The sequence below is a fragment of the Piliocolobus tephrosceles genome, chromosome 9, assembly GCF_002776525.5.
Source record: "Piliocolobus tephrosceles isolate RC106 chromosome 9, ASM277652v3, whole genome shotgun sequence".
Lineage (NCBI taxonomy): Eukaryota > Metazoa > Chordata > Mammalia > Primates > Cercopithecidae > Piliocolobus > Piliocolobus tephrosceles.
The window spans coordinates 80,352,017-80,377,613 of record NC_045442.1 but is presented as its reverse complement, the minus strand read 5'-3'; the positions used below and the strand labels follow the sequence as shown (position 1 = coordinate 80,377,613).

At 49.0% G+C, this 25,597-nt stretch overlaps 2 protein-coding genes across 4 annotated transcripts in view; one reads left to right on the top strand and one right to left on the bottom strand.

Moving 5' to 3' along the window:
* Positions 1–11,235, bottom strand: part of RGR (retinal G protein coupled receptor) — a 14,581-nt gene extending 3,346 nt beyond the window's left edge. For 2 of the 3 annotated variants that reach the window (XM_023226100.2, XM_023226101.2), the window contains exons 1-5: positions 11,126–11,235; positions 8,262–8,418; positions 7,067–7,188; positions 3,098–3,251; positions 1,626–1,743 (exon numbers count right to left, since the gene is read on the bottom strand). In XM_023226100.2, the coding sequence (XP_023081868.2) occupies positions 1,626–1,743; positions 3,098–3,251; positions 7,067–7,188; positions 8,262–8,418; positions 11,126–11,204 (630 nt within the window). In that variant the 5' untranslated portion in view covers positions 11,205–11,235. Of the gene's footprint in view, positions 1–1,625; positions 1,744–3,097; positions 3,252–7,066; positions 7,201–8,261; positions 8,419–11,125 lie in introns of all 3 variants that reach the window. The other variant, XM_023226099.2, reaches the window with a different exon arrangement.
* A 3,506-nt stretch (positions 11,236–14,741) lies between these two features.
* On the top strand, positions 14,742–24,600 carry LRIT1 (leucine rich repeat, Ig-like and transmembrane domains 1). The gene is made up of 4 exons (XM_023226040.3): positions 14,742–14,982; positions 18,640–19,106; positions 21,647–21,952; positions 23,128–24,600. Exons 1-4 carry the CDS (start codon positions 14,861–14,863, stop codon positions 24,102–24,104), a joined length of 1,872 nt encoding a protein of 623 aa, XP_023081808.2. The 5' UTR covers positions 14,742–14,860; the 3' UTR covers positions 24,105–24,600.
* The last annotated feature ends 997 nt before the right edge of the window (positions 24,601–25,597 follow it).

Sequence of the window (25,597 nt, the reverse complement as noted above, 5' to 3'; positions counted from 1 at the left end):
GGAGGGGAGGGGAGGGGAGGGGAGGGGAGGGGAGGCTGGGTACAGCGGCTTATGCCTATAATCCCAACACTTTAGGAGGCAGAGGCGGGCGGATCACCTGAGATCGGAAGTTTGAAACCAGCCTGACCAACATGGAGAAACCCCGTCTCTACCAAAAATACAGAATTAGCTGGGTGTGGTGGCACATGCCTATAATCCCAGGTACTCGGGAAGCTGAGGAAGGAGAATCGCTTGAACCCGGGAGGTGGAGGTTGCGGTGAGCCGAGATCGCGCCATTGCGCTCCAGCGACAAGAGCAAAACTCCGTCTCAAAACACTAAAAAAAAAAAAAAAAAAAAAAGAAAGGAAACCTCCTTCCTCATAGAGTGGTTGCAAAGATGAAATAATATTAAGATCTGAATTTGTTCTAATCTTTGTTGCTTGTTAGGACTCCTTTGTTAGAGGTCATCCAGGTGACCAAGTAAAATAAAACCCTGGCAAGGGAATAGTAATGCAGAAATTTAAAAATGGCTAGGAGGGCTTATTTTGAAGTACTGTATTTCTTGGACAAATGTGCTTATAGGTTTGATTTTTATCTTTTGGACACCACCCTGTGACTGTGACTAAATTAAACATCTCAAAGCACTTTAAAAGCAGCATTTAAAAAGACTGTAACTTTGTGCCAAACCTCAGATCCTTGGCAAGAGTTAAGTGGAACAGCACGGATGGTGTCCGGCAGGGAGCCCTGGTCGCCAGAGTTACCGGGTCTGGGTGAATCTGAGCAGTCCTGATCCTTGCTCCCCAGGCCTTAGCGATCTGAGCAAAGGGAGGGTGGTTTCCAGTTCTAACATCCTATGCTGTGCACAAGCTGGATTTTCTCTTGATCATTGAAAACGCAGAAAACCCCTGGTTGCTGTCTGTCACATTGTTCATATTCCCTGGTGTCCCTGAGTAGAACCGAGAAATTTCTGCTGCTCTTGAGGCAGGAGACTAGCAGAGGGAATTGGAGGTTAAAGGGCAGAATAAGCAGAAGCAGAAGCAAGGTGAAGAGGCGGTGAGCAAGAAGCAAGACAAGAAACAGAAGTTGAGCAACCAAAACAAAAATAAGATTAAAAAGTGAGTAAGAAGCTCCCATGGCCGGCTAGATCTGGACCAAACCTGTCAGGAGCAGCTCCTCAGAGATGGGCATGCGCATTAGAGAGAAAAAGTATCCTTAAAATGACCCTGTATGGTAATAAGCTCATTAAAGCTCATGCATATGGACTGTGTATCATGCATGTACTTAAGATTATGGGATGGAGGTGACAGGCAAGCACACAAGGGCCAAACTAACTAAGTAATCTATCAATCAAAAGGCAGACGCTGGCTAGAGATTAGGCAGCCTTGGGAAGAGAAGAAAAATAAACATATAAAAGAACCCAAAATACACCAAACTGGTGCTGATCTCACTTCGCAGAGATCGGTCCACCCTCCCCTCCCTGAGAGTGTAAAACTGTGCTGAATAAACTTTTGCTGCTTTGCTTTGCTGCAAAAGCAATGAACATTTGCCTTGCTATTCGTGTGTGTCACATCCAATTCTTCGTTCGGGACACCAAGAGCCTGGGGCTGCGCCGCACCATCAGATAACACTCCGGGAGGGGTCCTTACCTGGAGATGACCACTCTTCCCCAGTTTCTGCTCCATGAGACTGTAGGATGTGATCGTGATGAAGAGGGGCATGGCGAAGTTGAAGAAGGACATGGTGAAGAGGAAGCTGGTGAAGTTTCTACAGGGAGAGCGGATGGAGGACTGGGGTCAGCTCTCAGGAGTGGCCAGCTGCCCTCAAGGACCCACTAGCTCTGCTCTCGATGATCAGATGTGAGGAAATGCTCCACTCAGACAAGTACTCAGTGTGATTGCTCCCGGGTCCCAGGTGAATTCCCTTTGGGAGCCAGGGAGCTACGAGGTCCCCCTAGAACTTGCCTTTAGAAGCCAGGGAGCTCCGAGGAGGAAGAGGCCTCTTTCTTGTTCGTGCTCAGCCCTGCTTTCCTGTTTGTCCCCCAAGCATGAAGAATGGGAAATTTTAGTTTGGGAAACACGTTCACCCAATGGTGGGGGTGTCAGTGGACCAAGAGGAAGGAACATCCAAGGAGCAGTCTAGGCCCAAAGGTTTTAAAAGGAGACTGGATACCAAGAAGATTGGATACTACGTCACTGAAGAAATGGTTGAAGGGACCACAGAAGAGCCTGGATTCCCAGGTAGTGGTGATGGGGAGGTGAAGGGAATGGTGGGAGTCCCAGGGAGGCAGATTCCCATTTTCTGAAGGGAAGACTATGTCACCTTGGAGCTGTACACCAGGGAGGGGCAGCTGGAAGGATTGGACCCTGGCTGGGGAGGGCCATGGAGGGACACTTGGACCAGGCCCAGCATTCTCAAAAAGGCATCACCTGGAAAGCCTGTCATCCAGTGCAGATGCCTCATGATTAAACACCATGGATAAAGCAGATGAATGCAACGTGGCTCTAGTGGAAGCAAGAGGGGCTGGAGCCCATGTGACCATTCCTCAAGGCAGTTTCTAAAGGATCCCCCTAAGCCCTTGTCTCCCTAGAGCTGCCTGATGGGGCAGTACCAGAACACGAGCCCCATGAGGGTGGGGACCCTCATGCATTCAGTTCTATTTCTCCAGGGATTGCCTCATAGCGTATGCTCAGGGCATTCTCTCCCAGTGGAAGGACCATAATGTTCTTTGAATCTATTGTGCCAAGGGTATGGCACCCTCTAGAAACTGATGAGGTCAGAGCCATGATGGCCGACTGTGCTGAAGACGGCAAAGAGGTGGTGTGGCTTGGTGACTGTTATCACTGACACAAGCCAATGGCTCCCTGTATGATGTCTCTTTTTGGGTTCAACTCTGGATCCCAATTTTCATAGCATTCCCATCACCTGGCCAGTTTTCAGAACAGGGTTTTTCCAGTCCCAATGTCTGCCTGCATGTGGGTATCATGATTAAGGAGTTGAGATTGTCTGGCAAACATTCACATTTCCCCATTTGGATTTTCAGCTGGGGCACCCTTGTCATAGGAGTTCGAAGCCAAGATTCCCATGGATAGGAGCCTCGAAGCTGCTCCTCCCACCTCACCTGTCCCCTTTGGAGTAGTCCAGGGTGCAGCATGTCCCCAGTGGCTCATAGTCATAGTGGCCCCAACCCAGGAGGGGCAAGGATGCCCAGAAGGTAGAAGACAGCCACACGAAGAGCACCAGAGAGATGGCCGAGTTCCAGGCCAGCTGGCTGCCTGCCCAGGACAGAGGAGGAACAGGAGGTTGTGAGGGGGAGATGGCCTGCTAGAGTGAGAAAGAATGGACTTCTCTATCTTGAAGAGCGTCCCTTTGAGTGATCCACCCGCCTCAGTCTCCCATAGTGCTGGGATTACAGGATTGAGTCACCACATCCTGCCAGAAGGAGGTTTTCTTATCCCTGTGTCACGGTCTAAAACATTGAGGCTGAGAAGGGGATTAACCAAGCAACTCACCAAAATGAGAACCCCAGCTCTGATGCTTAATAACTCAGGGCCTCAGGCAAGTGAAGAGCTTCTCTGAGCCCCAGTGTTCTCGCCCACAAGGGGAATGATAATCCTTGCCTCAGAGGATTGTTATGAAGAATGAAATAGATAATGGATGGTGAAGGTCTCCAAATAGACACACTATACCATCTTCTTCAGAGGGCAGAGACAAGGAGGGAGTGGCAAAGAGACAGATGTGTTTTCAAAGCCAAGGTTCAGGAAGAAGCATGGGCAGGGGTTCAGGTGAGGGTCATAGGGGATGGAGGCAGAAGTCTGGACTTACCACCATCCTCAGCACTTGCTCAGAATCAGGCCACTGCCCCTGCTTCCAGGATACCCTCTGAGAATGCTTGACTCGGGGGTTGGGGCTCAATCTCAGTGCCAAAGGCAGAGGCTGGGTCCCAGCAGCATCTTTTGATGTGAACCAGTCATGCTGATTTGACCTCCTCTGATCCCTTCCCTGAAGCCCCCCTCTCTGCTGCAGTGTCATTGGGTCCTTCCCATCCAGTGGTTCCTCCTGGAACTGGCTTCAGGATGCACTTCACAGGTGCCCTCCTCTGTCTACTGTTTATTTGTCATACTCCTTTGTGTATAAGATCCCAGGGCAGAGGACAGGTCTCTAGGTGGGTTTTGATCAGGAGAGAAGAGCATATCTACAACCTCCCTCATCTGACACTTTGCTTCTACTGTTATGGCTCCAGATGGAGTTTGCTTGGATGTGACCTTCTGATATGAACTGAATGTTTATGTCCCCTCAAATTTATATGTTGAAGCCCTAATCCCCAGTGTGATGGCATTTGGAGGTGGGGCCTTTGGGATATAACTAGACCATAAGGGTGGAGCCCCCATGATGCGATTAGTGCCCTTATAAGAAGGGACACAATTAACTGGACGTGGTGCATGCGCCTGTAGTCCCAGCTACTCAGGAGGCTGAGGTAGAGAATCACTTGAACCCAGAAGGTGGAGGTTGCAGTGTACTGAGATGGTGCCACTACATTCTAGCTTGGGCAATAGAGTGAGACTGTGTTTCAAAAAAATAAAATAAAAGAAGGAACACAAGAGTGACAATCTCTCTCTTTTTATGTGAGGACATGGCAAGAAGGTGAGCATCTATAAACCAAGAAGCAAGCCCTCAACAAACCTGACCATGCTGACACCTTGAATTTGGACTTCCCAGCCTGAATAACTGAGAAATAAATTTCTATTGTTCAAGCCACCCAGTCTATAGCATTCTATTATAGGAGCCTGGGCAGAGTAGGACACCTCCCACCCCAACTGTGGGCACAATAAATATGTGCATGGATAGGAAGACTCAATATAGTTAAGATGTCAGTTCTTCCAACCTTTTTAAAACAATTTTTTTTGAGACAGAGTCTTCCTTTGTCACCCAGGCTGGAGTGCAGTGGCATGATCTCGGCTCACTGCAACTTCTGCCTCCCAGGTTCAAGCGATTCTCCTCCCTCAGCCTCTCAAGTAGCTGGAATTACAGGCTCATGCCACCATGCCCAGCTAATTTTTGTATTTTTAGTAGAGATGGGGTTTCACCATGTTGGCCAGGCTGGTCTCGAACTCCAGACCTCAAGTGATTTGCCCACCTCAGCCTCCCAAAGTGTTGGGATTACAGGCATGAGCCACCGTGCCTGGCCTTTTCTTTTCTTCTTCTTGTTTTTGTTTGTTTGTTTGTTTGTTTTTGTTTGTGTTTTTGTTTTACTGAAGCATAGTCTCATTCTGTTGCCCAGGCTGGAGTGCAGTGGTGCCATCTCGGCTCACTGCAACCTCTGCCTTCCAGGTTCAAGCAATTTTCTGCGGGCACAATAATGAATACCTACCTGGACCCTTGTGCTGCCTCCGACTTTCAGCTTTAGAAACAGATGGCCAAGGTGACATGCCTACAACCACCCAGGGATGGAGTAGATGAATTCAGACCTCCTCATTCCCCTTTGCCTGCCTTCACACTGCTCTGCCATGCTCTCAGTATAGAAAGGGCTTTGATCTAAGGCCTCTGGCATAGGGATTAACTAACTGTTCTATATTGAGGCAGAGAAGCCTGTTGCTGTCTGAGAAGGTGGTGTGTGTGTGTGCGTGTGCGTGTGTGTGTGTGTGTGTGTTTATAAGCTGGTCCAAGGGATCACTGGGGCGGGGGCTGGGATGCAAGTAGTGGGAGAAGCGCTCTGAGGCCAGGTGGACAGAAAGCCTAAATTATCGCCACTCAAAATGATGAGACCAATGGAAGCATTTTAGTCTGGAGAGACCCATGACGGGCAGTGACTTTGCAGGGAAGGGGGCTGTACATGTGACTATGGCAAGGGAAGTTCTGTGGATTCCAAAGAGGCCATGCCGCAGCTTGAGGCTGTGCTGGCCATAGACCTCACAGCAGCCTCTGTGCTGAGCAAATTCATAGCTCAGGACTTGGAGGTACCAGGTCATCCCCAATGTCAGCTCTGCCCTTAGTAGCTGTGTGACCCTAGGCAAGCTACTTAACTTCTCTGTGCCTCTGCTTCCAAGGCTGTGAGCTGAGGGTTTGCTAGGAGGGTTAGCTGAGCCACAGCTCCCCAAAACATGTTTATGTACTCATGGTGGTGAACAGGGTTCTAGATGGTCTCTGGGTGAACAGGTTTTTATTTTAATTGTATTGATTTCCCAGATGTTGTTTTGAATGAGCTTGAAGCAGGTGTTTACATTTTAAAAAATGAGTCACTTTTAAGAAAAAAAGTCAAGGAAAAACAGAGCAGTTTGCACACTGATATGGCCAGTTATGAAGATGGTATTTGATAATGCAGATTGGGAAATCTACAGCTGGACAGTTTTCATGAAGCCTCATGGAATGGTGAGGTGCCAGGGCGCATGCCCAGCCACACATACACACAGCCTCTCTGCACCTCCGTAGTACCTATCTGCAAGGGCATTGTCTGTATCCCTGATCTCATTTGATTTTCAAAATAAAACTGAGATTGGTTATTAAAATCATCTCAGCCAGGCGCAGTGGCTCATGCCTGTAATCCCAGCACTTTGGCAGGCTGAGACAGGTAGATCACGAGATCAGGAGTTCAAGACCATCCTGGCCAATATGGTGAAACCCCATGTCTACTAAAAATACAAAAATTAGCCGGGCGTGGTGGCGCGTGCCTGTAGTCCCAGCTACTCGGCAGGCTGAGGCAGAAGAATTGCTTGAAACCAGGAGGCGGAGGTTGCAGTTAGCCCAGATCGCGCCACTGCACTCCAGCCTGGGCAAAAGAGCAATTCCATCTTAAAAAGAAAAAAAAAAGTCATTTCACAGAGGAGGAGACTAAGGTTCAGAGAGGATCCCTGACTTGTCCAAGGTTGCAGTGATGGCGAGAGAGCCTCAACAGCTCTCCTGCACACTCTCCCACCCTCCCTCCTTTCCTGAAATGAGGGCCTATACATGATAGGCATGCACGCTCACACCCACCCACACTTCCCTGCACTGGGAAACACGGAGCAGTAGCTAGTTCTGACTGCCCCGCCCTGCCTCTTATCCTCTCCACACTGCATCGATGTCCCTCCACTCGAGGAGCCCAGATACATACGGGTGCAGTAGTGGTGATAGCGCCCCCAGGCGATAGCTGCACTGCTGCAGATGCTGGCCAACGCTGTCACAAAGCCCTGGAAGCCGTGAGCCTGGCAGCCGTCCGAGCCGTAGGGCCAGCGCCTGTGGGAGACACTGGGCACCAGTGACCCCTCTCCTCCGACCCTTTCCACCTCCCACACCTGCCAAATACAGCCTGGAGTGTGCGTTCCTGAATGTTGCCCTGATTCTCCAAAGAGGGCCTTAATATCAGTGTCTTTCCTATGAGGCGTTAGCGCTTAAGTAACTAGGCTGAAGGGGTGGAGCCCAATGCACACTGTCTATGCTTGGTGACTTTGACTGCACCACGGTTGGGCCATAGGCTCTCTCTGTGTGATCAGATCTCTCTGTCACAGGAGAGCTCATGCCTGTATTTGATAGGTGGGGAAACTGAGGTTCAAAGAGGCAAAGATACTGAAGCCAAGGTCACACCGAAGATGAAGGCCAAGTCAGAGGGGAGATCCCAGGCCTCCCCAGCCTAAAAGGCCAAAGGTGGAAGCTTCAATTCACTGTGGGAGGAAGAATTCTCACTGATGCAGAGCCCCCAGGCTGGTCAGCACGGAGCATGCGCATCCGGGTGGGCTCCAGCCTCCGTCTGCAGTGTCCAAAACCAGAATGAGAATGTCCAGTCTGCTTCAGAAAACAATTTTATAAACACCTTCTGACACTGTGATGGAAGACCCTGGTTTGTGTATAAGGAGGTGTTAGACGCTAGCCAAAACCCTGTTTGTTTTCACACTTACTTAGAGTTCTAGGTATCAAGCATTATTTTAAGTTATTTACACATAATAGAAGTAAATACTTCCAACGAACTATATGAGTTAGGAAATAATATCCGATTTATGGAAGAAGCCCAGAACTAGAAATGCTGAATGAAGCCAGAATGCAAACCTAGGTTGCTTGGTTACAGAACCGATACCATTGATCTCTACAGCCGGGCATCTCTTTCATCAGGTTTCAGCAATCCCTGTCTTCTAGAAATCAGCTGTCATTCTTCAGAATCAATCTGGAATTCAGCCCATTTTAGCTTGCCCACCCTCTGCCCTTGGCCAATTTTCCGTAGGTAGTAAAAATGCCCTTGGCCTGGCTGCCCGGGGCCCAGAGGTCAGGCCCCAGGCAGGACCTCAGGGCCTGTGGACTGGGGAGGGGGCTGGTACCGGAGAAGGCTGGATGTGGCTGCAATGAGGGCATTCAGGCTGATCCCACTGTCCGCAAGAGCCAAGCTCAGCACCAGCAGGTGGCAGGGAGTCCGCAGCTCCGGGGTCTTGCAGAAAGAGAAGATGGTCAGGGTATTGAGGCTGAGACCGGAGAGAGCTGAAACGAAGGGTGGGGGCTGGCATTGGGGCTGCTGAAGCACAGCTGGGGTCAGAACAGGGTGCGTGGGGTGGATGGAGCATCAGCAACCTCCCAGACAGACAAGAAAAACAATCAATATAGCGTAGCATGCTTCATGCTATAACGATCGTAATCACGGACACCTGCCAGGCACTTAGGGCACACTAGACACCAGGATAAGCACTTAATATGAGTCCTCTCATTCAGTCTTCACTTGGATACTCTTCTCCATTTATAGCTGGGAAACTGAGGCTCAGAGACACTAGCTAGCTTGCCCTAAGTATACAGCTAGTAAGTGGTGGAGCTGGAACTTGAATTCAGGCCTTTTGGATTTCAAAATGCCTTCTCAATTGCAAAATGCCTTCTCCAAGGACTGTAGAGCAAAGTCAGAGAGCCTCCAAGGAGAAGAGTTGATGTTAGAGCTGGGAGCTGCCCAGGACGCCAGGCAGGGAAGTGAGTGTGAAAGGGGCGTACTCTGGAAGCAGAGAGACCCGACCTTGAATTTTGGCTCGGTTGCCTCACTCGCTGCTCCTTAAGCTCTCTGAACCTCAGCTTCCTCCATCTAAAGTGAGGAACAGGAAAAAATCCCGCCTTCAAAACTTTGAGAAGCACTTACCTGCAGGACAATGCATGGAAGAGCATTCCAGGAGGGAATAGCATGCACAAAGACATGCTGTGGTACAATGAGATGCCACTTTACTCCTACAAGAATGGCCATCATTAAAAAGTCAAAAAACAATAGATCGATGGCATGGATGTGGCAAAAAGTGAATGCTTATACACTGCTGGTGGGAATGTAAATTAATACAACCTCTATGGAAAAGAGTATAGAGATTCCGTAAGTAACTAAAAGTAGATCTGCCATTTAATCCAGCCAAAAACACACATGCACATCTATGTTTATTGCAGCACAATTCACAATTGCAAAGATACGAAATCAATGCGAGTGCCCACTGACCAATGAATGGACAAAGAGAATGTGGTATATATACATCATGGAATAATACTCAGCCATAAAAAGGAATGAAATAATGTCTTATTACAGCAACTTGGATGGAGCTGGAGGCCATTATTCTAAGTGAAGCAACTCAGGAATGGAAAATCAAATACTGATTGTTCTCAGTTACAAGTGGGAGCTAAACCGTGAGTACGCAAAGGCATTCAGAGGACATAATGGACTTTGGAGACTGGAGAACGGGAAGGGTGGGAGAGGGGGTAGGATTTAAAAAACCTACGTATGGCTGGGCACGGTGGCTCAAGCCTGTAATCCCAGCACTTTGGGAGGCCGAGACGGGCGGATCACGAGGTCAGGAGATCGAGACCATCCTGGCAGACAAGGTGAAACCCCGTCTCTACTAAAAAATACAAAAAAACTAGCCGGGCGAGGTGGCGGGCGCCTGTAGTCCCAGCTACTCGGGCGGCTGAGGCAGGAGAATGGCCTGAACTCGGGAGGCGGAGCTTGCAGTGAGCTGAGATCCGGCCACAGCACTCCAGCCTGGGTGACAGAGCGAGACTCCGTCTCAAAAAAAAAAAACCTACATATTACTGAAATCCCAGAATTTGCCATGATGTAATTCATCGATGTGAACAAAAATCACTTGCACCCCCAAAGCTATTGAAATTTAAAAAATATTTTAAAAATAAAATAAAATAAAAACCAAAGCATTATGTATATAATGACATTTCTAATCATCAAACATGAAATAAAAATGTAAATTTAAACCCATTCCAAAAAATAAAGTGGTAACATTTTACGGCATATTTGAGGACCTGGAGGGATGCTAGATTGCAGGGTTCTCAGGAAAGGGAGACACCGGCTGGGGCCACCAGACAGTCGTGTCCAGAGCCTTCAGGACCAATCAAATGACTGTCACTTCCTCTCCATTGTCTGTTCTCATTAGAGACTGATGATTTCTCTGGGTCTGCTTTGAACCAAAGCTGCATTCTCCGTCAACTTAGCTCGGGCTGGCACAGATTCAGGATTGACACTGTCTCTAGCTCTGGCCTCAGTGAGCATCTTAGGGATTCTAGGTTGAGGTAGGTACCCTGTGGACCCAGGTTGCCTCCAGAGGGGAAGTGCTTAGGCTCATAGGAGTAGACACAGTGAAAATAGTGGTGGGGCTGGAGAGGATGGGAGAGAATGAATTTAAATACCCTGGAGTCTATTTAGGCTAGCACTTTATACCCATTATCCAATTTAATCTTTACAACCACCCATTCGGAATGTCAAGACATTGAGGGCAGAGAGCTGAAGGGACTTGGTTCCAGTCACACAAGAGCAGGTGGCAGAGCTGTCTGTCCTCAGAGCCTTTCAGGGGACTGATCTTATGTGGGATTCTTAGCAGGATTTCTAAGGAGTGGATTAAATTTCCTCCCGACTGGAGGGTCATGAAAAGTCCTAAAGCCTGGCTCTTGATCATCTCTTGGGCAGATGTCCCCTCTCAAAGTCCCTCCCTCCCTGACCCTTGCCTGGCTTACTCTCTGCTCGGCAGGCAGTATGCTGCACCTCACAAGTTCAGCTGTCAGAACACCCCCTGAGTCCAGGCACAGAGGGGAAGGCAGTCAAGGGGACCTGACACCCAGCTGGGTTTGGGGACCTCGCCTCTCCTTGCTAGCTCCATATTGGTGGCCTGGGTCCTCAGAACCCACTGGGCCCTCGCTGCAACCCAGGTTATGTCTGGCTCACCTTCCACCAGCAGCACCATCCCCACAGCCAGCACCTCGAGCTCCCCAAAGCCGGTGGGCAGGGCACTGTTCTCTGCCATCTTCACTCTCCCTCCTGCCAGTGGCCCAGCTGTCTCTGGCTTCCCACAGCCAGGCCCTCCCTTTTAAAGGGCCAGCCCATGTGCGTGGAGGCACATGCAGGTTATTATGCTGGACCTTGGGCTCTTTCTGGATGCCTCCCCCCTGCAAATGGTCCTCTTGGTCCAAGCAGAAGGAACCCATTCACGAGTTGGACAATGCAGCCTTTGTGAAGCCAGAATGGAGCCCTGTCTCATTCATTTCAGCCCCATTGCACAGGATTAAGGTCGGGGAATCCGAATGGTGTGTGACTGAGAGCCTAATTGGAAAAGAGTTGCGTAACCAAGGGAGGGGAGCGGGAGGAGGGAATCTGAGCCGCAGCTGTTCCTGACAAGCCCGGTGCCTGGGCGCGTGTGTCCTCAGGCTCACATGTGTGTACTCCAAAGCGCTGGGGAAAGGATGAAGTTTAGGAAGTCACCTATTGTCAGAGGAAGAACCCCAAATGGGACCAGAGAATGGGTTTCTGGTTCTGAATCTGTCACTAACTAGTTATGTGCCTTGGAGTGGGACCACTAGACTCTTCGTTTACTTTTCTGCAATGTCAGTGTCTTTTGTCTGTGGCCTCTGTATAAGTCCCGGTTAGATATCATGAATATAAACCTCAGGGCGGCATTTCCTGTCTCCCATACAGCACTTGAGCCACACAAGCATAAAAAATCTCCTAGGACACTGTCTTAGAACAGAGGGGCTGCAGTCTTGTCAGTCTCCGCCCCCCAACCCACCCAGGCTTGCCGACCAGGCTGAGAGCTTTGGCTGCTACAAATGACTTCCTGGTATACTGGCTCTTTATGCATTGTTATGCTTTGGCTCGTGATAAAATTCACACCAGGAAACACTGATCTAGGGCAACTTAATTCATTTTCAGATTAAGAAACCAAGTTCCAGGGCACTATCGGCAACATAGCTAATATTGAGCAAGGTTAGGCACTGTGCTAAGGGATCTGCTGAAGAGTCCTACAAACAACTCCTTGAATTGGATACCATTATCCTTTCCATTTCAGATGAGGAAACTGTCACTAAAAACAGTTAAAATCTGCCTGAGGCTGTGCAGTAATTTATGGATGGAGCTGGAACAAAAGCCAATCTCCTATTCCTCAGGATCAGGCACTTGTCAATGGCATCTTTGAGGCACTCTGGTAGAGCAACCCACTCTGTTCCAGGAATGCCCACTTCCCAGGCCTTTCCTCTCATGAGTCCTCATTTCCATCTAAGCCTAATCCCTCCGCAGGGCGAGCTTATTTTTGCACCCTCCAGAGCATTCCCTGTTCATTCTCAATTTCTTTTTTTTGTTTGGTTTTTTTTTGAGATGCAGTCTCGTTCTGTTGCCCAGGCTGGAGTGCAATGGTGCAATCTCGGCTCACCGCAACCTCCGCCTCTCAGGTTCAAGCCATTCTCCTGCCTCAGCCTCCTGAGTAGCTGGGATTACAGGCATGTGCCACCATCCTCAGCTAATTTTGTATTTTTAGTAGAGACAGAGTTTCTCCATGTTGGTCAGGCTGGTCTTGAACTCCCGACCTCAGGCCCGTCTTGGCCTCTGAAAGTGCTGGGATAACAGGCATGAGCCACCGTGCCCGGCCTTCTTTCTCAATTTCTACCTTATGGTGTTGGTTAATACATATGTCAGTCCTTTTTTCATGCCTTCAAGGTCACAAAAGCCTTCATGAGAGAAGATAAAGCAGGGCAAGGCCAAGATTAAAGGGTAAAGTTCATTTGGGCAAAAGACACAAGGAGGAAGAAGCAGAGATGTGGAAATAGGCACATCTGGTGGCTGGGTTTGGGGAGGAGGAAGTATAGCTGGGAAACACTGAGAAAATCCTACTGGCTACACGGAAGCAAAGAATGAGAAACCAGTATTGTCAAAACTGACCTGGCACCGAGCTAGGCATTTTGTGTGTGTGCTGCGGCCCCGGACATCTTTGCAGGTCATATACCTCACTGGTCTAGGCCTGCCTGGAATTATAGGCATGAAGGACTGGGGAACCCTCTAGAAAAGTCAAACAACATAGGTAGGGCATGCTGGACCAGGGAACAACGCCTCGGGGTCCAATGTGAAGAATAAATGAGTGAGTCGACTGAGTGTCTACTACTAGGAATCATCCCTGGTCAGTCCCCACTGGCACCTTGGGTAGATATGGTAAAGCAAGATAGGGTTAGGAGAGAATAGGTAAAAATTGAAATTAGGCCAGGTGCGGTGGCTCAGGCCTGTAATTCCAGCACTTTGGGAAACTGAGGCAGGAGGATCACTTGAGGCCAGGAGTTTGAGACCATCCTGGGCAACACAGCAAGACCCTATCTCTACAAAAACTAATTTTTAAAAAATAGCCAAACATGGTGGTGGTTGCCTGCAGTTCCAGTTACTCAGGAGGCTGAGGCAAGAGGATGGCTTGAGCTCAGGGGTTCGAGGCTATAGTGAGCTATGATTACACCACTGCACTCCAGTCTGAGTGACAGAGCAACCCTGTCACTATAAAGCAAAAGAAAGCTTTATGAATGGAGAATTTCCAAAAGCCCTTATTAGAGGTTGGGTTCTGCCTCCAAAAAAACCTGAAGTGCCTTCTCTAAGAGCTCTCTGAGCTACCTCTCTGGGGCCCTAGCTGGAGTACCATCCACTGAGGAGAGGGGTGCCCTTGTCCCTCATGTGGAGACATCCCCACCTTTGGCATTCATAGTAATGCCCAGGAGGGGTCAGCTGAAATAGCAGTGTGCTGAGTCCATATCCATGGGGCACTCGAGGCAGGCAGCTGTTTGCCTGGCAGCCTGGGACAGTTTGTGGGCTCATGAGAGACACCACTGATGTCTCTCCAAAATATCTGAATCTGTCCAGTTCCTCTGTAAGCAGGGACTTAAAAGAACCAGTGAAACCGGGCACTTACAACTTACACGGGAGCTTCTGTTCCCACAGGCTATCAAGGGCCTTGGAATTTGAGTTTAATTTTCACAAACACCCTGCATGGAGTAAATTTATTTCTCTTTGTCGGATAAGGACACAGAGGCCAAGAGAGAATATGACTCACCCAAGGTCACAGCCCATTAATGAAACAGCTGGGATTTGACCCCAGGAAGCCTGAGTCCAGAGCTTAGCCTCCTTCCAATGCCTTTAGTACCGTCAAGAAGCGTTGCTTCATTTCACTGCTTTTTTTGCTGTAAGACAGTGTCACAGGAAAGAATATCCAAAGGCCCTTATTGAGGCGGGGGCTCTGTCTCCATCTTCCTTGGCACTCCACTGGAGTCTGTGTTGTCCGTGGCCTTGTTGGGATGGGGTGCTTTGCAGATGACAGTCCTGTGGCTGTTCGCCTCTGGGAAGCTGCCTACTTGTCTTGCTTTGCTGTGCCCTGGCCTCTCTGGGCCTGTGGCTATTGCTATGGAGGGGGGTCCCCCGCCCCCACCCTCAGGACTGAGTGATTCAGAAAGCAATAAGCCGCTGAGTGCTGGGGCTGGGACTCCCCTCCCTAATCCCCAGCCTGTCAGTGTTTATCCGATGGCCTCAGGAGGGGGTGTAAGGGGCTGGCGAGCAAGTGGGCAGCTGCTGGGCTTGCTGGGCTTGCTGGGCTTGCTGGGCCGGTGGGACGGAGCGGTCCAGGGACAGGCCCCTGCCTGGGCCAGAGAGGAGCCAGGAGCCATGAGGGTGGCATTAGGCATGCTCTGGCTCTTGGCCCTTGGGTGGCCCCCCCAGGCCCGGGGGTTCTGCCCCTCTCAATGCAGCTGCAGCCTCCATATCATGGGTGATGGCAGCAAGGCCAGGTATGGTACTGGGTGTGTGGGATGGGCAGCCCAGCCTCCATTGCTCTGCCAGCTAGGCTGGGTTGGGAGGAGTTAGAGCTGGGGCCCTGGGTGAGATCTTCATCTCCTCTGGCCCCTGAGGACCAGGGATCTTATGGGGTGGTCTGTGCTGCATTATTTTCCAGCAAGCAAAGGGGTGACTCTTTCCGAGAGGTACCAGGGATCTACACACATGGGCCCGAGGGTGAAGCACAAGTGTGTCAGTTCTAGGAAGTCCTTCCTCAGTCCTCCTCCAGGCTCCTGGAGGAGAAGAGCCCTCCTTTGAGGTCCAGGAAATCCCTTCCCTTACTGCTTTCTTTTCTTCTCCTTGATTTTTTCTATTCCTTCTTCTTTTCTGTATTTCCCCAGCCCTTTCTTTCCCAGACCTCTTGCACTCTCTTGCCTGACCGCCTTACAATGCCCAATCATATTCTAGGCATTTCCTATGACCCCATCCATGATGGGACCACTTGCCTCTCATTCTCTTCCTCCTCTCGATCTTCGCTGGCCAGATCCCAGGAGCCTCAGCCTCAATCCCTTTTTATGGGTGCTCCAAAAGCCAGGAGTGCCCATCCCATGACAAGTGTGCTTCCTTCCATCCCCAGCCTTTTCCTTGACTTTCCCCACCCTCTGTCTGATCCCTCAGAGCACCTCCAATCGCTCCTCCTCTCCTTCCATGACCATCCCATGCCACCGTGGCTTGTGGACCCTTGTTCTTCCACTACTGCTCATTTTCTTCTTTTCTTTAGCAACCTTTAAAACATCTTTTCTCTGACTTCTTTAGCTTATCCATTAATGACCTCTGCATGGTTTCTGAGCCACTGATGGTTTCTGATCCAGGGAACAATGTTGTCGGAGCTACCCTTTTAATAATCTTGGTAATGAATGTCGAGTTGATTGGGGGATGAGAGGAGGCAGAGAATGGAGAAGAACCACTAAGAAAAGACACTTCAAGTGATCTGAGAACCAGAATGAACTCCACTGTAGCCCAAGTGTCCAACGCATCAAGTCATATGGAGGTAGGGATCCTGTCCCCAAGAGAAGCCAGGCTGAGCCCTGAACAGGCTGTTTCCAGCCTGGAGAGTGTCACTGGAGTGACAAAAAGCCTTCCGTCACCCATAGGAGGCATAGGGCTGAAAGACACACAGCGTCCCTGACGAAACCGGTCCTGGAACCCAGGCATTCTGATTCAGTTTTCAGAACATTTATCTGGTGATGCTGCCATGGGCAGGGACCAGTGATAAGTTCCAGGCAGCAGAGTTAGCCTTAAGATGGAAAATGAGTTTCTAGGGCCGCTAGTGTAAGTCAGTGGGCATTCCTTCCTCTGAAGCCAGAGCTGTTGGTTCTACCCGCTTGATCATCCCATGGCTAACATGCACCAGTTCATCTGCACGAAGGGTCCTATGAGGTCATGAAAGATGGTAGCGGGCCCTGAGGTCCCCTGTGGCTATGGACACAGACTGTGCAGTTAGACCAAAGCTCCTGCATCTCAGAAGCCTTCCTTGGATCCCTCTCTCGCCTGGGCCTCTCAGAGAGCCCAGCCTTTATGTCTGAGCTGTTGTATCGTGAAGTGTGTGCTGTGGGCACTGGGGTTAACTGGGAGGAGTTGGGCTGTGCACCTGAACGGATTTGTGCCCATGCTGTTTGTCCCAGTTTGCCTCTGGTTTTACCCCACCAGCAGTTGTGCTGGAGGTTGGAGTTGTGCTGTAAGTTTGAGTTGTCATGTAGGCTTGCATTGGGTTCTTATGGTTTCCTTTAAATCCCTCTTTTGCCATTTTCTCTCCCAAGATAAGTTTTCCAATCACCTGTCTTTCTCTCACCTACATCCAGAACTTCCTCCTTGCAATACCCAAACCTGTATTATTATTATTTTTTTTTTTGAGACAGGGTCTTGCTCTGTCACCCAGGCTGGAGTGCAGTGGCACAATCATAGCTCACTGCAACTTCCAACTCCTGGGCGCAAGCCACCTTCCCACCTCAGCCTTCTGAGTAGCTGGGACTATAAGCATGAGCCATCACACCTGGCCAAACCTATTTTATTATCTGGAAATATTGTTGCTGTAAATGCTCTTTCTTCTTGAGCTAGATTACATACTGTGTGGAGACAGGGGCTATGAGGCTGATTCTCTTCTGAACTGCCCATCACTTAGTAGGAATTCCATGTATATTTGATCAAAAGAAGTGAATAAGAATATCCGTGCTGTTTGTGGGCACTGTTTACAAGAAAAAACAAGCCCAGCCCAGCCGCCTTTAAGTGGAGTATATGAGTTATTCTGAAGGATGCTGGTGATATGTGTGTGTACCTCCAGGAAAGCCTGATATGACCAATAGGTTATGCTATTACAAGAGAACAACCTCCCTTAGACGGACCTGTTCAGTGGTTGGGGGGCTTAGGATTTTATTTTCGGTTTATGTACTATAAAACATAACCCTGAAATGTAGGCTCCTTGAGGGCAGGGACTGCTTCCTATTATCTCTCTATCCTCTGCTTTAGTCTCAATCATAATAGAATAAGATTTAAGAAGTCGTGGTGTGGGTAGAAGAATTGATAAGACTGACCCGATCTACTTGCAGTGCTGAGATGCAAACAATGATGACAGTGAGCCATACCCTTGGGCTCATGCAGGGTGGCAGGCAATGTGCTGGGCTTCCCATGCATTATCTCTTTAAACCCCATAACCACCTTGTGGAGTCTATTTGATGGCAAAACTGAGGAAACGAGAGGTTACCTATTATACTCAAGGACACACAGCCAGCACGCAAAGAGCCCAGGTGTGAATCCAGCTGTGACGCTGCCAAGTCCTGGCTCTTAAACACCTTGATCATCACGTGGCTCACCAGAGGTGGGAGAGACTTGAGGTACTTTCATTTTTTATGTCCTTGGTATATTTTTTGTTAAATGATAAACCAAAACAGTTACAAAAATTAAGGGAAAATTTAATAAACGAACACTTTTTTTTTTTTTTTTTTAAGACCAAGTCTTGCTCTGTCACCCAGGCGGGAGTGCAGTGGGGTGATCTCAGCTCACTGCAACCTCTGCCTCCTGGGTTCAAGCGATTGTCCTGCCTCAGCCTCCCGAGTAGCTGGGACTACAGGCGTGCGCCACCACGCCTGGCTAATTTTGTATTTTTTAGTAGAGACAAGGTTTCACCATGTTGGCCAGGCTAGTCTTGAACTCCTGACCTCAGATGATCCACCCGCCTCCACCTCCCAAAGTGCTGGGATTACAGGCGTGAACCACCGTGCCTGGCCAAACGAACACTTTTAACACATATTTGCAAAGCAACAGTGCACAACGTGATCACGGGGTTTATTAATACTGTTCGTTCTTAGTGCACTGTGGGTACTGCGGGCTGTTATGGGTCGTAACAGTGTAAGGGTGAAGTCTTGCAGAACCGTGAAGACCAAATGACCTTCCTGGGACCCTTGTGAAAGGCTCTGAGAGCGAGACCTCTGCAAAAAGGAAAAGTGGGGCTGGCTTGCTCCGGGCCCCTCTCCAGGTCCCAGCCATGGCTTGGACTGGGGCGTGGGTATCTGGTGATAACAGGCAGAACTGGAGGCCTCGCGAAGGGAAGAAGCGGTGGGAGGTCCCAGACCAGGCAGGATCCTTGCTCAACTATCCCCCATTTCTGCCAGCAGGACGGTGGTGTGCAACGACCCCGACATGACCCTACCTCCGGCGTCCATCCCCCCGGACACCTCCAGACTGCGCCTGGAGCGGACGGCCATCCGCAGGATTCCTGCCGAGGCCTTCAGGCCTCTGGGCCGCCTGGAGCAGCTGTGGCTGCCCTACAACGCCCTCAGCGAGCTCAACGCCCTCATGCTGCGTGGCCTGCGACGCCTGCGGGAGCTGCGGCTGCCCGGCAACCGCCTCGCCGCCTTCCCCTGGGCCGCGCTCAGGGACGCCCCCCAGCTGCGGCTGCTGGACCTGCAGGCCAACCGCCTCCCGGCTGTGCCCCCTGAGGCCGCGCGCTTCCTGGAGAACCTCACCTTCCTCGATCTCTCCAGCAACCAGCTGATGAGGCTTCCGCAGGAGCTGATCGTCTCCTGGGCTCACCTGAAGACCGGTATCTTCCCTCCCAACCACCACCCCAGGCTGGTCCTAGGTAAGAGGCGGCATCCTTCACCTGGGGTCTTAGGCAAGTTACCATGCCTCTCTGAGTTTCGATTCTTTATTTGGAAAATTGAAATCATACCTGCCTTCCAGGTTTAAGCAAAGACAGTGAGATCCACAAGAGCGGCGAGTTTAAGAGCTCAATCCACAAGCCAGACTGTGGCAGTTCACATCCCAGTCATAAGAGAGATCTTTCCAGGTCACACAACCAGGAGAAGGCCCCTGAGACTCAATTTCCCAACTCAGAGCTGAATGGGTTAGTACACTACACCAGCCGGACCTGCTATTTCTTCGGTTCCTTCCTGTTCCTAACAAACCAACAGCTTACCATGTCAGCTAGATCTCCTTTCCTGCCCAAGGCACCTGCCTGGTCCTGAGAATGACAGAAGGGGCATAATTCATTCTGGAAAATTGATCTGAATTATACAACTCGTACATGAATAAATACAAACGTTTAAAATATTGCAGAAGAGGTTAAAGACCCTTCTGTCCTCTCTCCCTATTCTAATCCCTTCCCAAAAGTAGTTACTATTATCATATTTATATGCAAGCTCCCTATCTGTTCAGATACATTTCATATGCATATGTATGTACATATATGTACACATACATACACGGATTCAGAAAAGTTGTATGTGGGTTTTACATAAAATTCTGTCATACACACTAAGCAACACTAACTTTTTGACCCAACACTATATCTTGTGGATCTTTCTAAATTTCTACAAATGGATCAAGTTCATTTTTAAAACTACTGCACAACATTCTGTAGTATACCATATCTGCACTATGTTATAAGCATATTTATACTATAGTTTATTTAGCCATTCCCCCTTTAATGGACTTTTAAATTGTTTCCATTATTTTGTTAACACCTATGATGCAACAGAGAACATTCTTGGCAATACATTCTTGTGCATATCAATGTTTCTCTAGGATAGGAACTGAGAAGTGGAATTATTAGGTCACAGAGTGTGCATATTAGACATTTAAAAACCCATCTGGGCCGGGTTTGGTGGCTTACACCTGTAATCTCAGCACTTTGGGAGGCCGAGGCGGGTGGATCACTTGAGGTCAGGAGTTTGAGACCAGCCTGGCCAATATGGTGAAACTCTGTCTCTACTAAAAATATAAAAATTAGCCAGATGTGGTGGTGGGCACCTGTAATCCTAGTTACTTGGGAGGCTAAGGCAGAAGAATTGCTTGAACCTGGAAGGCGGAGATTGCAGTGAGCCGAGATTGCTCCACTGCACTCCAGCCTGGGCAGTGAGTGAGACTCCATATTTTTGAATGCCTTCCAATTCTAGGTGCTGGGAATACAGCAGAGAACAAAAGAGATAAAAACGTATATACTCATGGAACTAACAATTAAAATGGCCAAAATGTTTAACTTTTGCCAGTCTGGCAAGTGAAAGTTTCACCGTTGTTTAACTTTGCCTTTTACATTCATTCTTTCTGGCCCTATTGTAATAAAATGAAACCCAGGTAGCACACCACTGGAGCCAGGCATTGATGAATCTTGGGTTGCAGATGTATCATTAAGTGCATTTAACCAATGACGCAAGGCAGCAACCTCTGGTGAGACGGAGTAAGGGGGAGGTGGGAAAAGGAACTGGCACCCGTGGGTTGTGCTCAAAGAGACCTGAGAGACATGAATATCCAGTCAGATCTGAATGCACCCACCCCAACACTTTGATGCATGTATTAAATATATCTATGTGAATGTATAAGATATCATTGATTATTAGATATACTATTAAATTCAATAAGTCTTTGGGGACTAAAAGGAGATCATATCAAGTGCATTTATCTTGCATTTCAGTAATGTAACCGTGTAAGAAGGAATTGTGCTTTAGAATTGAGGACACATGGTACCTCATTTATATGCACATGGTACCCCTCTATCTCTATAATGTTCTTTGACAGAGTGGATACAATGACCTGCTTTCGGCTCTATAAGAATGCTCAATTTTAGAGTAAAGACAGTAGGGGATATATCTTAGGATTTGATTTTCTGGCCCTTTCACCCTGCTGTTTACGCCCATTTGAGCCATGTCAAAGGGACCATGACTCAAAGCAGCCACCTTCATTGCTGGGATGATGCTGAAAATACCATTTATACTGGCAGAACTGGCATCAAGGATCAGGGGTCAGTGATGCATTTCTAGAAATTGATTTTGTCATATTGCGATTATTGTGGAAATATTACCTGGCCAGTGGCCTGAAAGGAAGAGTCCGAGAATGACAACAGTAATTGCCAGTTCTGTCAGGATGCTGTATATCTACCCAGTACTTAAAATGATTTATTTTTGATTATGTTTAAAGCAATGCTGAAAAGAAAGTAATGCTATTATATGACACAGAAAATCAAATTTCAGGTCATACTACCAGCAAGGCAAGGAACTGGGCCCGGAGGCCAGTTCTGCTGACTCTGAATGAGGACCTGCCTGTCCTCCCAGAGGGGAAGGGGTGCTGGGCCTGAGGACCTTGAATATCTATCCGAATATCTTACCTTCTTTTTCACCCCTGCAGGGCTACAGGACAACCCCTGGGCATGTGACTGCCAACTCTATAACCTAGTTCATCTTTTGGATGGCTGGGCCCCAAACTTGGCCTTTATTGAGACTGAACTGAGATGTGCCAGCCCACGCAGCCTGGCCGGAGTGGCCTTCAGCCAGCTTGAACTGAGGAAGTGCCAGGGCCCAGAGTTCCATCCAGGAGTGGCCAGCATCAGGTCCCCTTTGGGTGGCACAGCATTGCTACGCTGTGGAGCTACCGGAGTCCCTGGGCCTGAGATGAGCTGGAGGAGGGCCAATGGCAGGCCCCTTAATGGTACAGGTATGTGAGCTACAGGGATGCTGCACTGAGACCCCAGACTGGGGAGAGCAAAGCAGTGCCCCAAATGGGGGTTTGGCAGGGCCAGAGGGAAGTTGTCTAAGCAAAGCTGGGCTTCCATCTGTCTGAGTTGAGTTTGATGGGGAGCTTCCCAGAGGCAAGTCACTGTGACAACAGATTCAACAATGACAATGGCTCTTGACCTGTCCTATCATATCCCACCAACCACTTTATAGAGACTGGGGGCCCACACTGAGAGAACAAAAAGCTGACTTTTTGGTGGAAGATCCTCTTTTAGTGTATTAATATTTATAATAAGTTTACCAGTTGTAAATATTAAGCCAGAATTTCCTGGAATAATTAATGATGTGAGCTACCATCTATGGAGCTCTTCATGTTGTTCTAGCAAGTGCTAAGTGTATTATGCACAAAATGACATTGAACTTCAGAGAGCAACCCAGTTTTCCTTCTTATTTTGCATATAAGTAAACTGAGGCTCTGAGAGGCTAAATGCTACATTACACAGCTCATACATGGAGGAGCTGCGGTTCCAGCACAATCTAGCTGGTCGCCTTTGCAAAATTCCAGGGCCCTTAAGAACATAGTGGGTTGGCTGGGCATGGTGGCTCACACCCAGTCCTAGCACTTTGGGAGGATGAGGCAGGAGGATTGCTGGAGTCTAGGAGTTATCAGCATGGGCACCATAGTGAGATCTTGTCACAAAAAACAAACAAACAAACAAAAAACTGCTGGGCATGGTGGCATGTGCCTGTGGTCCCAGCTACTCAGGAGGCTGAAGTGGGAGGATCACTTGAGCCTGGGAGTTCCAGGCTGGAGTGAGCCATGGTCACACCGCTGCACTCCAACCTGGATGACAGAGCAAGACTTTATCTGAAAAAAGCTAACAACAACAAAAAAACCCATAGTGTGAGCTTGTCAGATTTAGAAGGCATCATTCTTAGGCTCTGCCTCAGCCTGGGGCTCCAGAGGCTCCCCACCTATGAGCCCAAGGTAATATTGATCCCCTTGACTAGTCTAAGAAAAGTTGAATGATTACCAGTGTTTTCTCAGGATGACACCTGAGTGTGCACCAGCTGGGGCTGTGAACTTGGCCCTGAAAGGCAGCTTGGGGCAGATGGGCCCATTTGTTCTCCCTCACATGCCTGTTTTCCTCCTAGTGCATGAGGAAGTCTCCAGTGACGGCACAAGCTGGACTCTGCTGGGCCTGCCTGCAGTGTCCCACCTTGACTCCGGAGACTACATCTGCCAAGCCAAGAACTTCCTGGGAGCCTCTGAGACTGTTATCTCCCTGATTGTCACTGAGCCACAGACTTCCACAGAACACAGCGGGAGCCCAGGGGCACTATGGGCAAGGACAGGCAGTGGAGGGGAAGCCGCTGCTTACAACAACAAGCTGGTGGTCAGGCATGTCCCCCAGATTCCCAAACCCGCTGTCCTGGCCACTGGACCCTCTGTGCCCAGCTCAAAGGAGGAGCTGACCCTCCAGCACTTCCAGATGGATGCCCTGGGAGAGCTCTCTGATAGGCGGGCGGGACCCTCAGAGGCACAAGTGGTGAGGTCTGTGAAGGTGGTGGGAGACACTTACCACAGCGTGTCCTTGGTGTGGAAGGCACCCAAGGCTAAGAACACAACTGCCTTCAATGTCCTCTATGCAGTCTTTGGGCAGCACAGCATGCGGCGGGTGATTGTGCAGCCTGGGAAGACCAGAGTGACCATCACTGGGCTGTTGCCCAAGACCAAGTACGTGGCGTGTGTCTGCGTGCAGGGCCTGGTGCCCCGGAAGGAGCAGTGTGTTATCTTCTCCACCAATGAGGTGGTGGATGCTGAGAACACTCAGCAGCTCATCAACGTGGTGGTGATCAGTGTGGCTGTCGTCATTGCCCTGCCTCTCACGCTGCTTGTCTGCTGCGGTGCTCTTCAGAGGCGCTGCCGAAAGTGCTTCAACAGGGACTCCACTGAGGCCACAGTTACCTACATCAACCTAGAGAGACTGGGCCACAGCGAGGATGGCTTGGAGGAGCTGTCCCGGCACAGTGTCAGCGAGGCCGACAGACTTCTCTCAGCTCGTTCCAGTGTGGACTTTCAGGCCTTTGGAGTCAAAGGGGGCAGGAGGATCAATGAGTACTTCTGCTGAGGGACGTGCCTCCACAACTCACACACCTGCCTGCCCACTCTCCTTCTTTAACTCTGACACCTGAATACGTGATCACCCACTCTTACCTGCTCGGGTACCTGCTTACACAGATACTTATACACAACAACAGCAGCAGCAGCTACTGCAACAACCACTAACACTTGTTAAGCACTTACTACAGGCTAGAAAGTGTTCTAAGTGCTAAATTCTTGTAACAATCATTTGCAGCAGGCACCACTATTCTCTCCATTTCCCTGGGGTGGGGGGTTAAGAAACTTGCCTGTTTCAGTCAGCTTTTGCTGTATAACACATGAAAGCAAAATCTTAGTGATATATAGCAGTGAACACTTATTTTCACACTCACAGGCCTGTGGGTTGATTAGGATGGCTCTGCTCTGTGTGTTTCGTTTGGAGCCTGGGCTGGAGAGTAGCAGTGGGTACCTGGGGCAGGTTTCTCTCATGGTGCAGTTGAATGATAATAGAGGAATGCTTTTGCATGCAATGCCTGTTAAGTTCTTAGTTCAGAATTGGTATACTGCCACTTCTGTCCATATTCTATCTGCCAAAGCAAGTCTCATGGCCAAACCCAAGTTTAACGGGGCAAGTAAGGACACTTCTCCCCTGGAGGTGATGGTAGAGCAGGGAATATGTGCTAAACAGTGATTTAATCTTCATTGCCCAGGATTACACAGCTAGGCAAATTTAGGTAACTCTGAGATTTGGACCACGCAGTTGGGATCCACGGTTAAAAGTTCTCACCATTCTCCTATACTGCATCTTGATTACATTTATGCTAATTCACAGGCACTCACACACTCCATCTCTCTATGCATTAGCCATACTGGTAGTTTCCCATCCTCACTAACACACACACCACACTCATAACCCACTGTGCCCTTACTGAATTCTAATATTTATTCTCGGAATGCGATTCTGCCTAGAAACAATCATTTGATTTTTCGATAAATGCCAGAGTTTGAGACAACACCCAAGAGAACATTGCTCATTTGCTTTTAGAATGTTGGGCTGGAGGGATCCAAGAGATCTCATTACACTCTATGCTGTCTGGCACATTCACTTCTGCCCCCATGCAGCAGCCTTTGTGATTCTTACCAAAACCTACCTGGGTTCTTGAAGGTGTCTCAGAGCCTTCCTGGTTGCTCAAGTTATTTCAAAGGAAAATTCCTGTTTGCTTTTTCTTAGAGCTAGGAAACCACTGAGATGTTATCTCTGTGCACTGGGGAAAGTGAATGTTCCTAGCATAAGGCTCAATTTGTTTCTTGTTTATAGAGCTGATCTCTGGCATGAGGAGCATCCAGGGTACCTGTGCCAAGTCCTTTGGGTAGCAACTGAAGAAATTTTGGGACAGCAAGTGATCAAAGAAAATTGTTTTGCTAATATTATGCAAGAAACTCCAAGTATTTGCAAGTATTATGTCACATGATTTATTAGATATAAGCCAGTGTGATGCAGTGCTTCCTAAAATTACTGTA

Excerpts from the sequence above, each read along its gene's own strand:
- LRIT1 (XM_023226040.3), top strand. The coding sequence starts at position 14,861 with ATGAGGGTGGCATTAGGCATGCTCTGGCTCTTGGCCCTTGGGTGGCCC. Across the intron at positions 14,983-18,639 it reads GGTGATGGCAGCAAGGCCAG|GACGGTGGTGTGCAACGACC; the intron begins GTATGGTACTGG and ends TTCTGCCAGCAG. Across the intron at positions 21,953-23,127 it reads CAGGCCCCTTAATGGTACAG|TGCATGAGGAAGTCTCCAGT; the intron begins GTATGTGAGCTA and ends TTTTCCTCCTAG.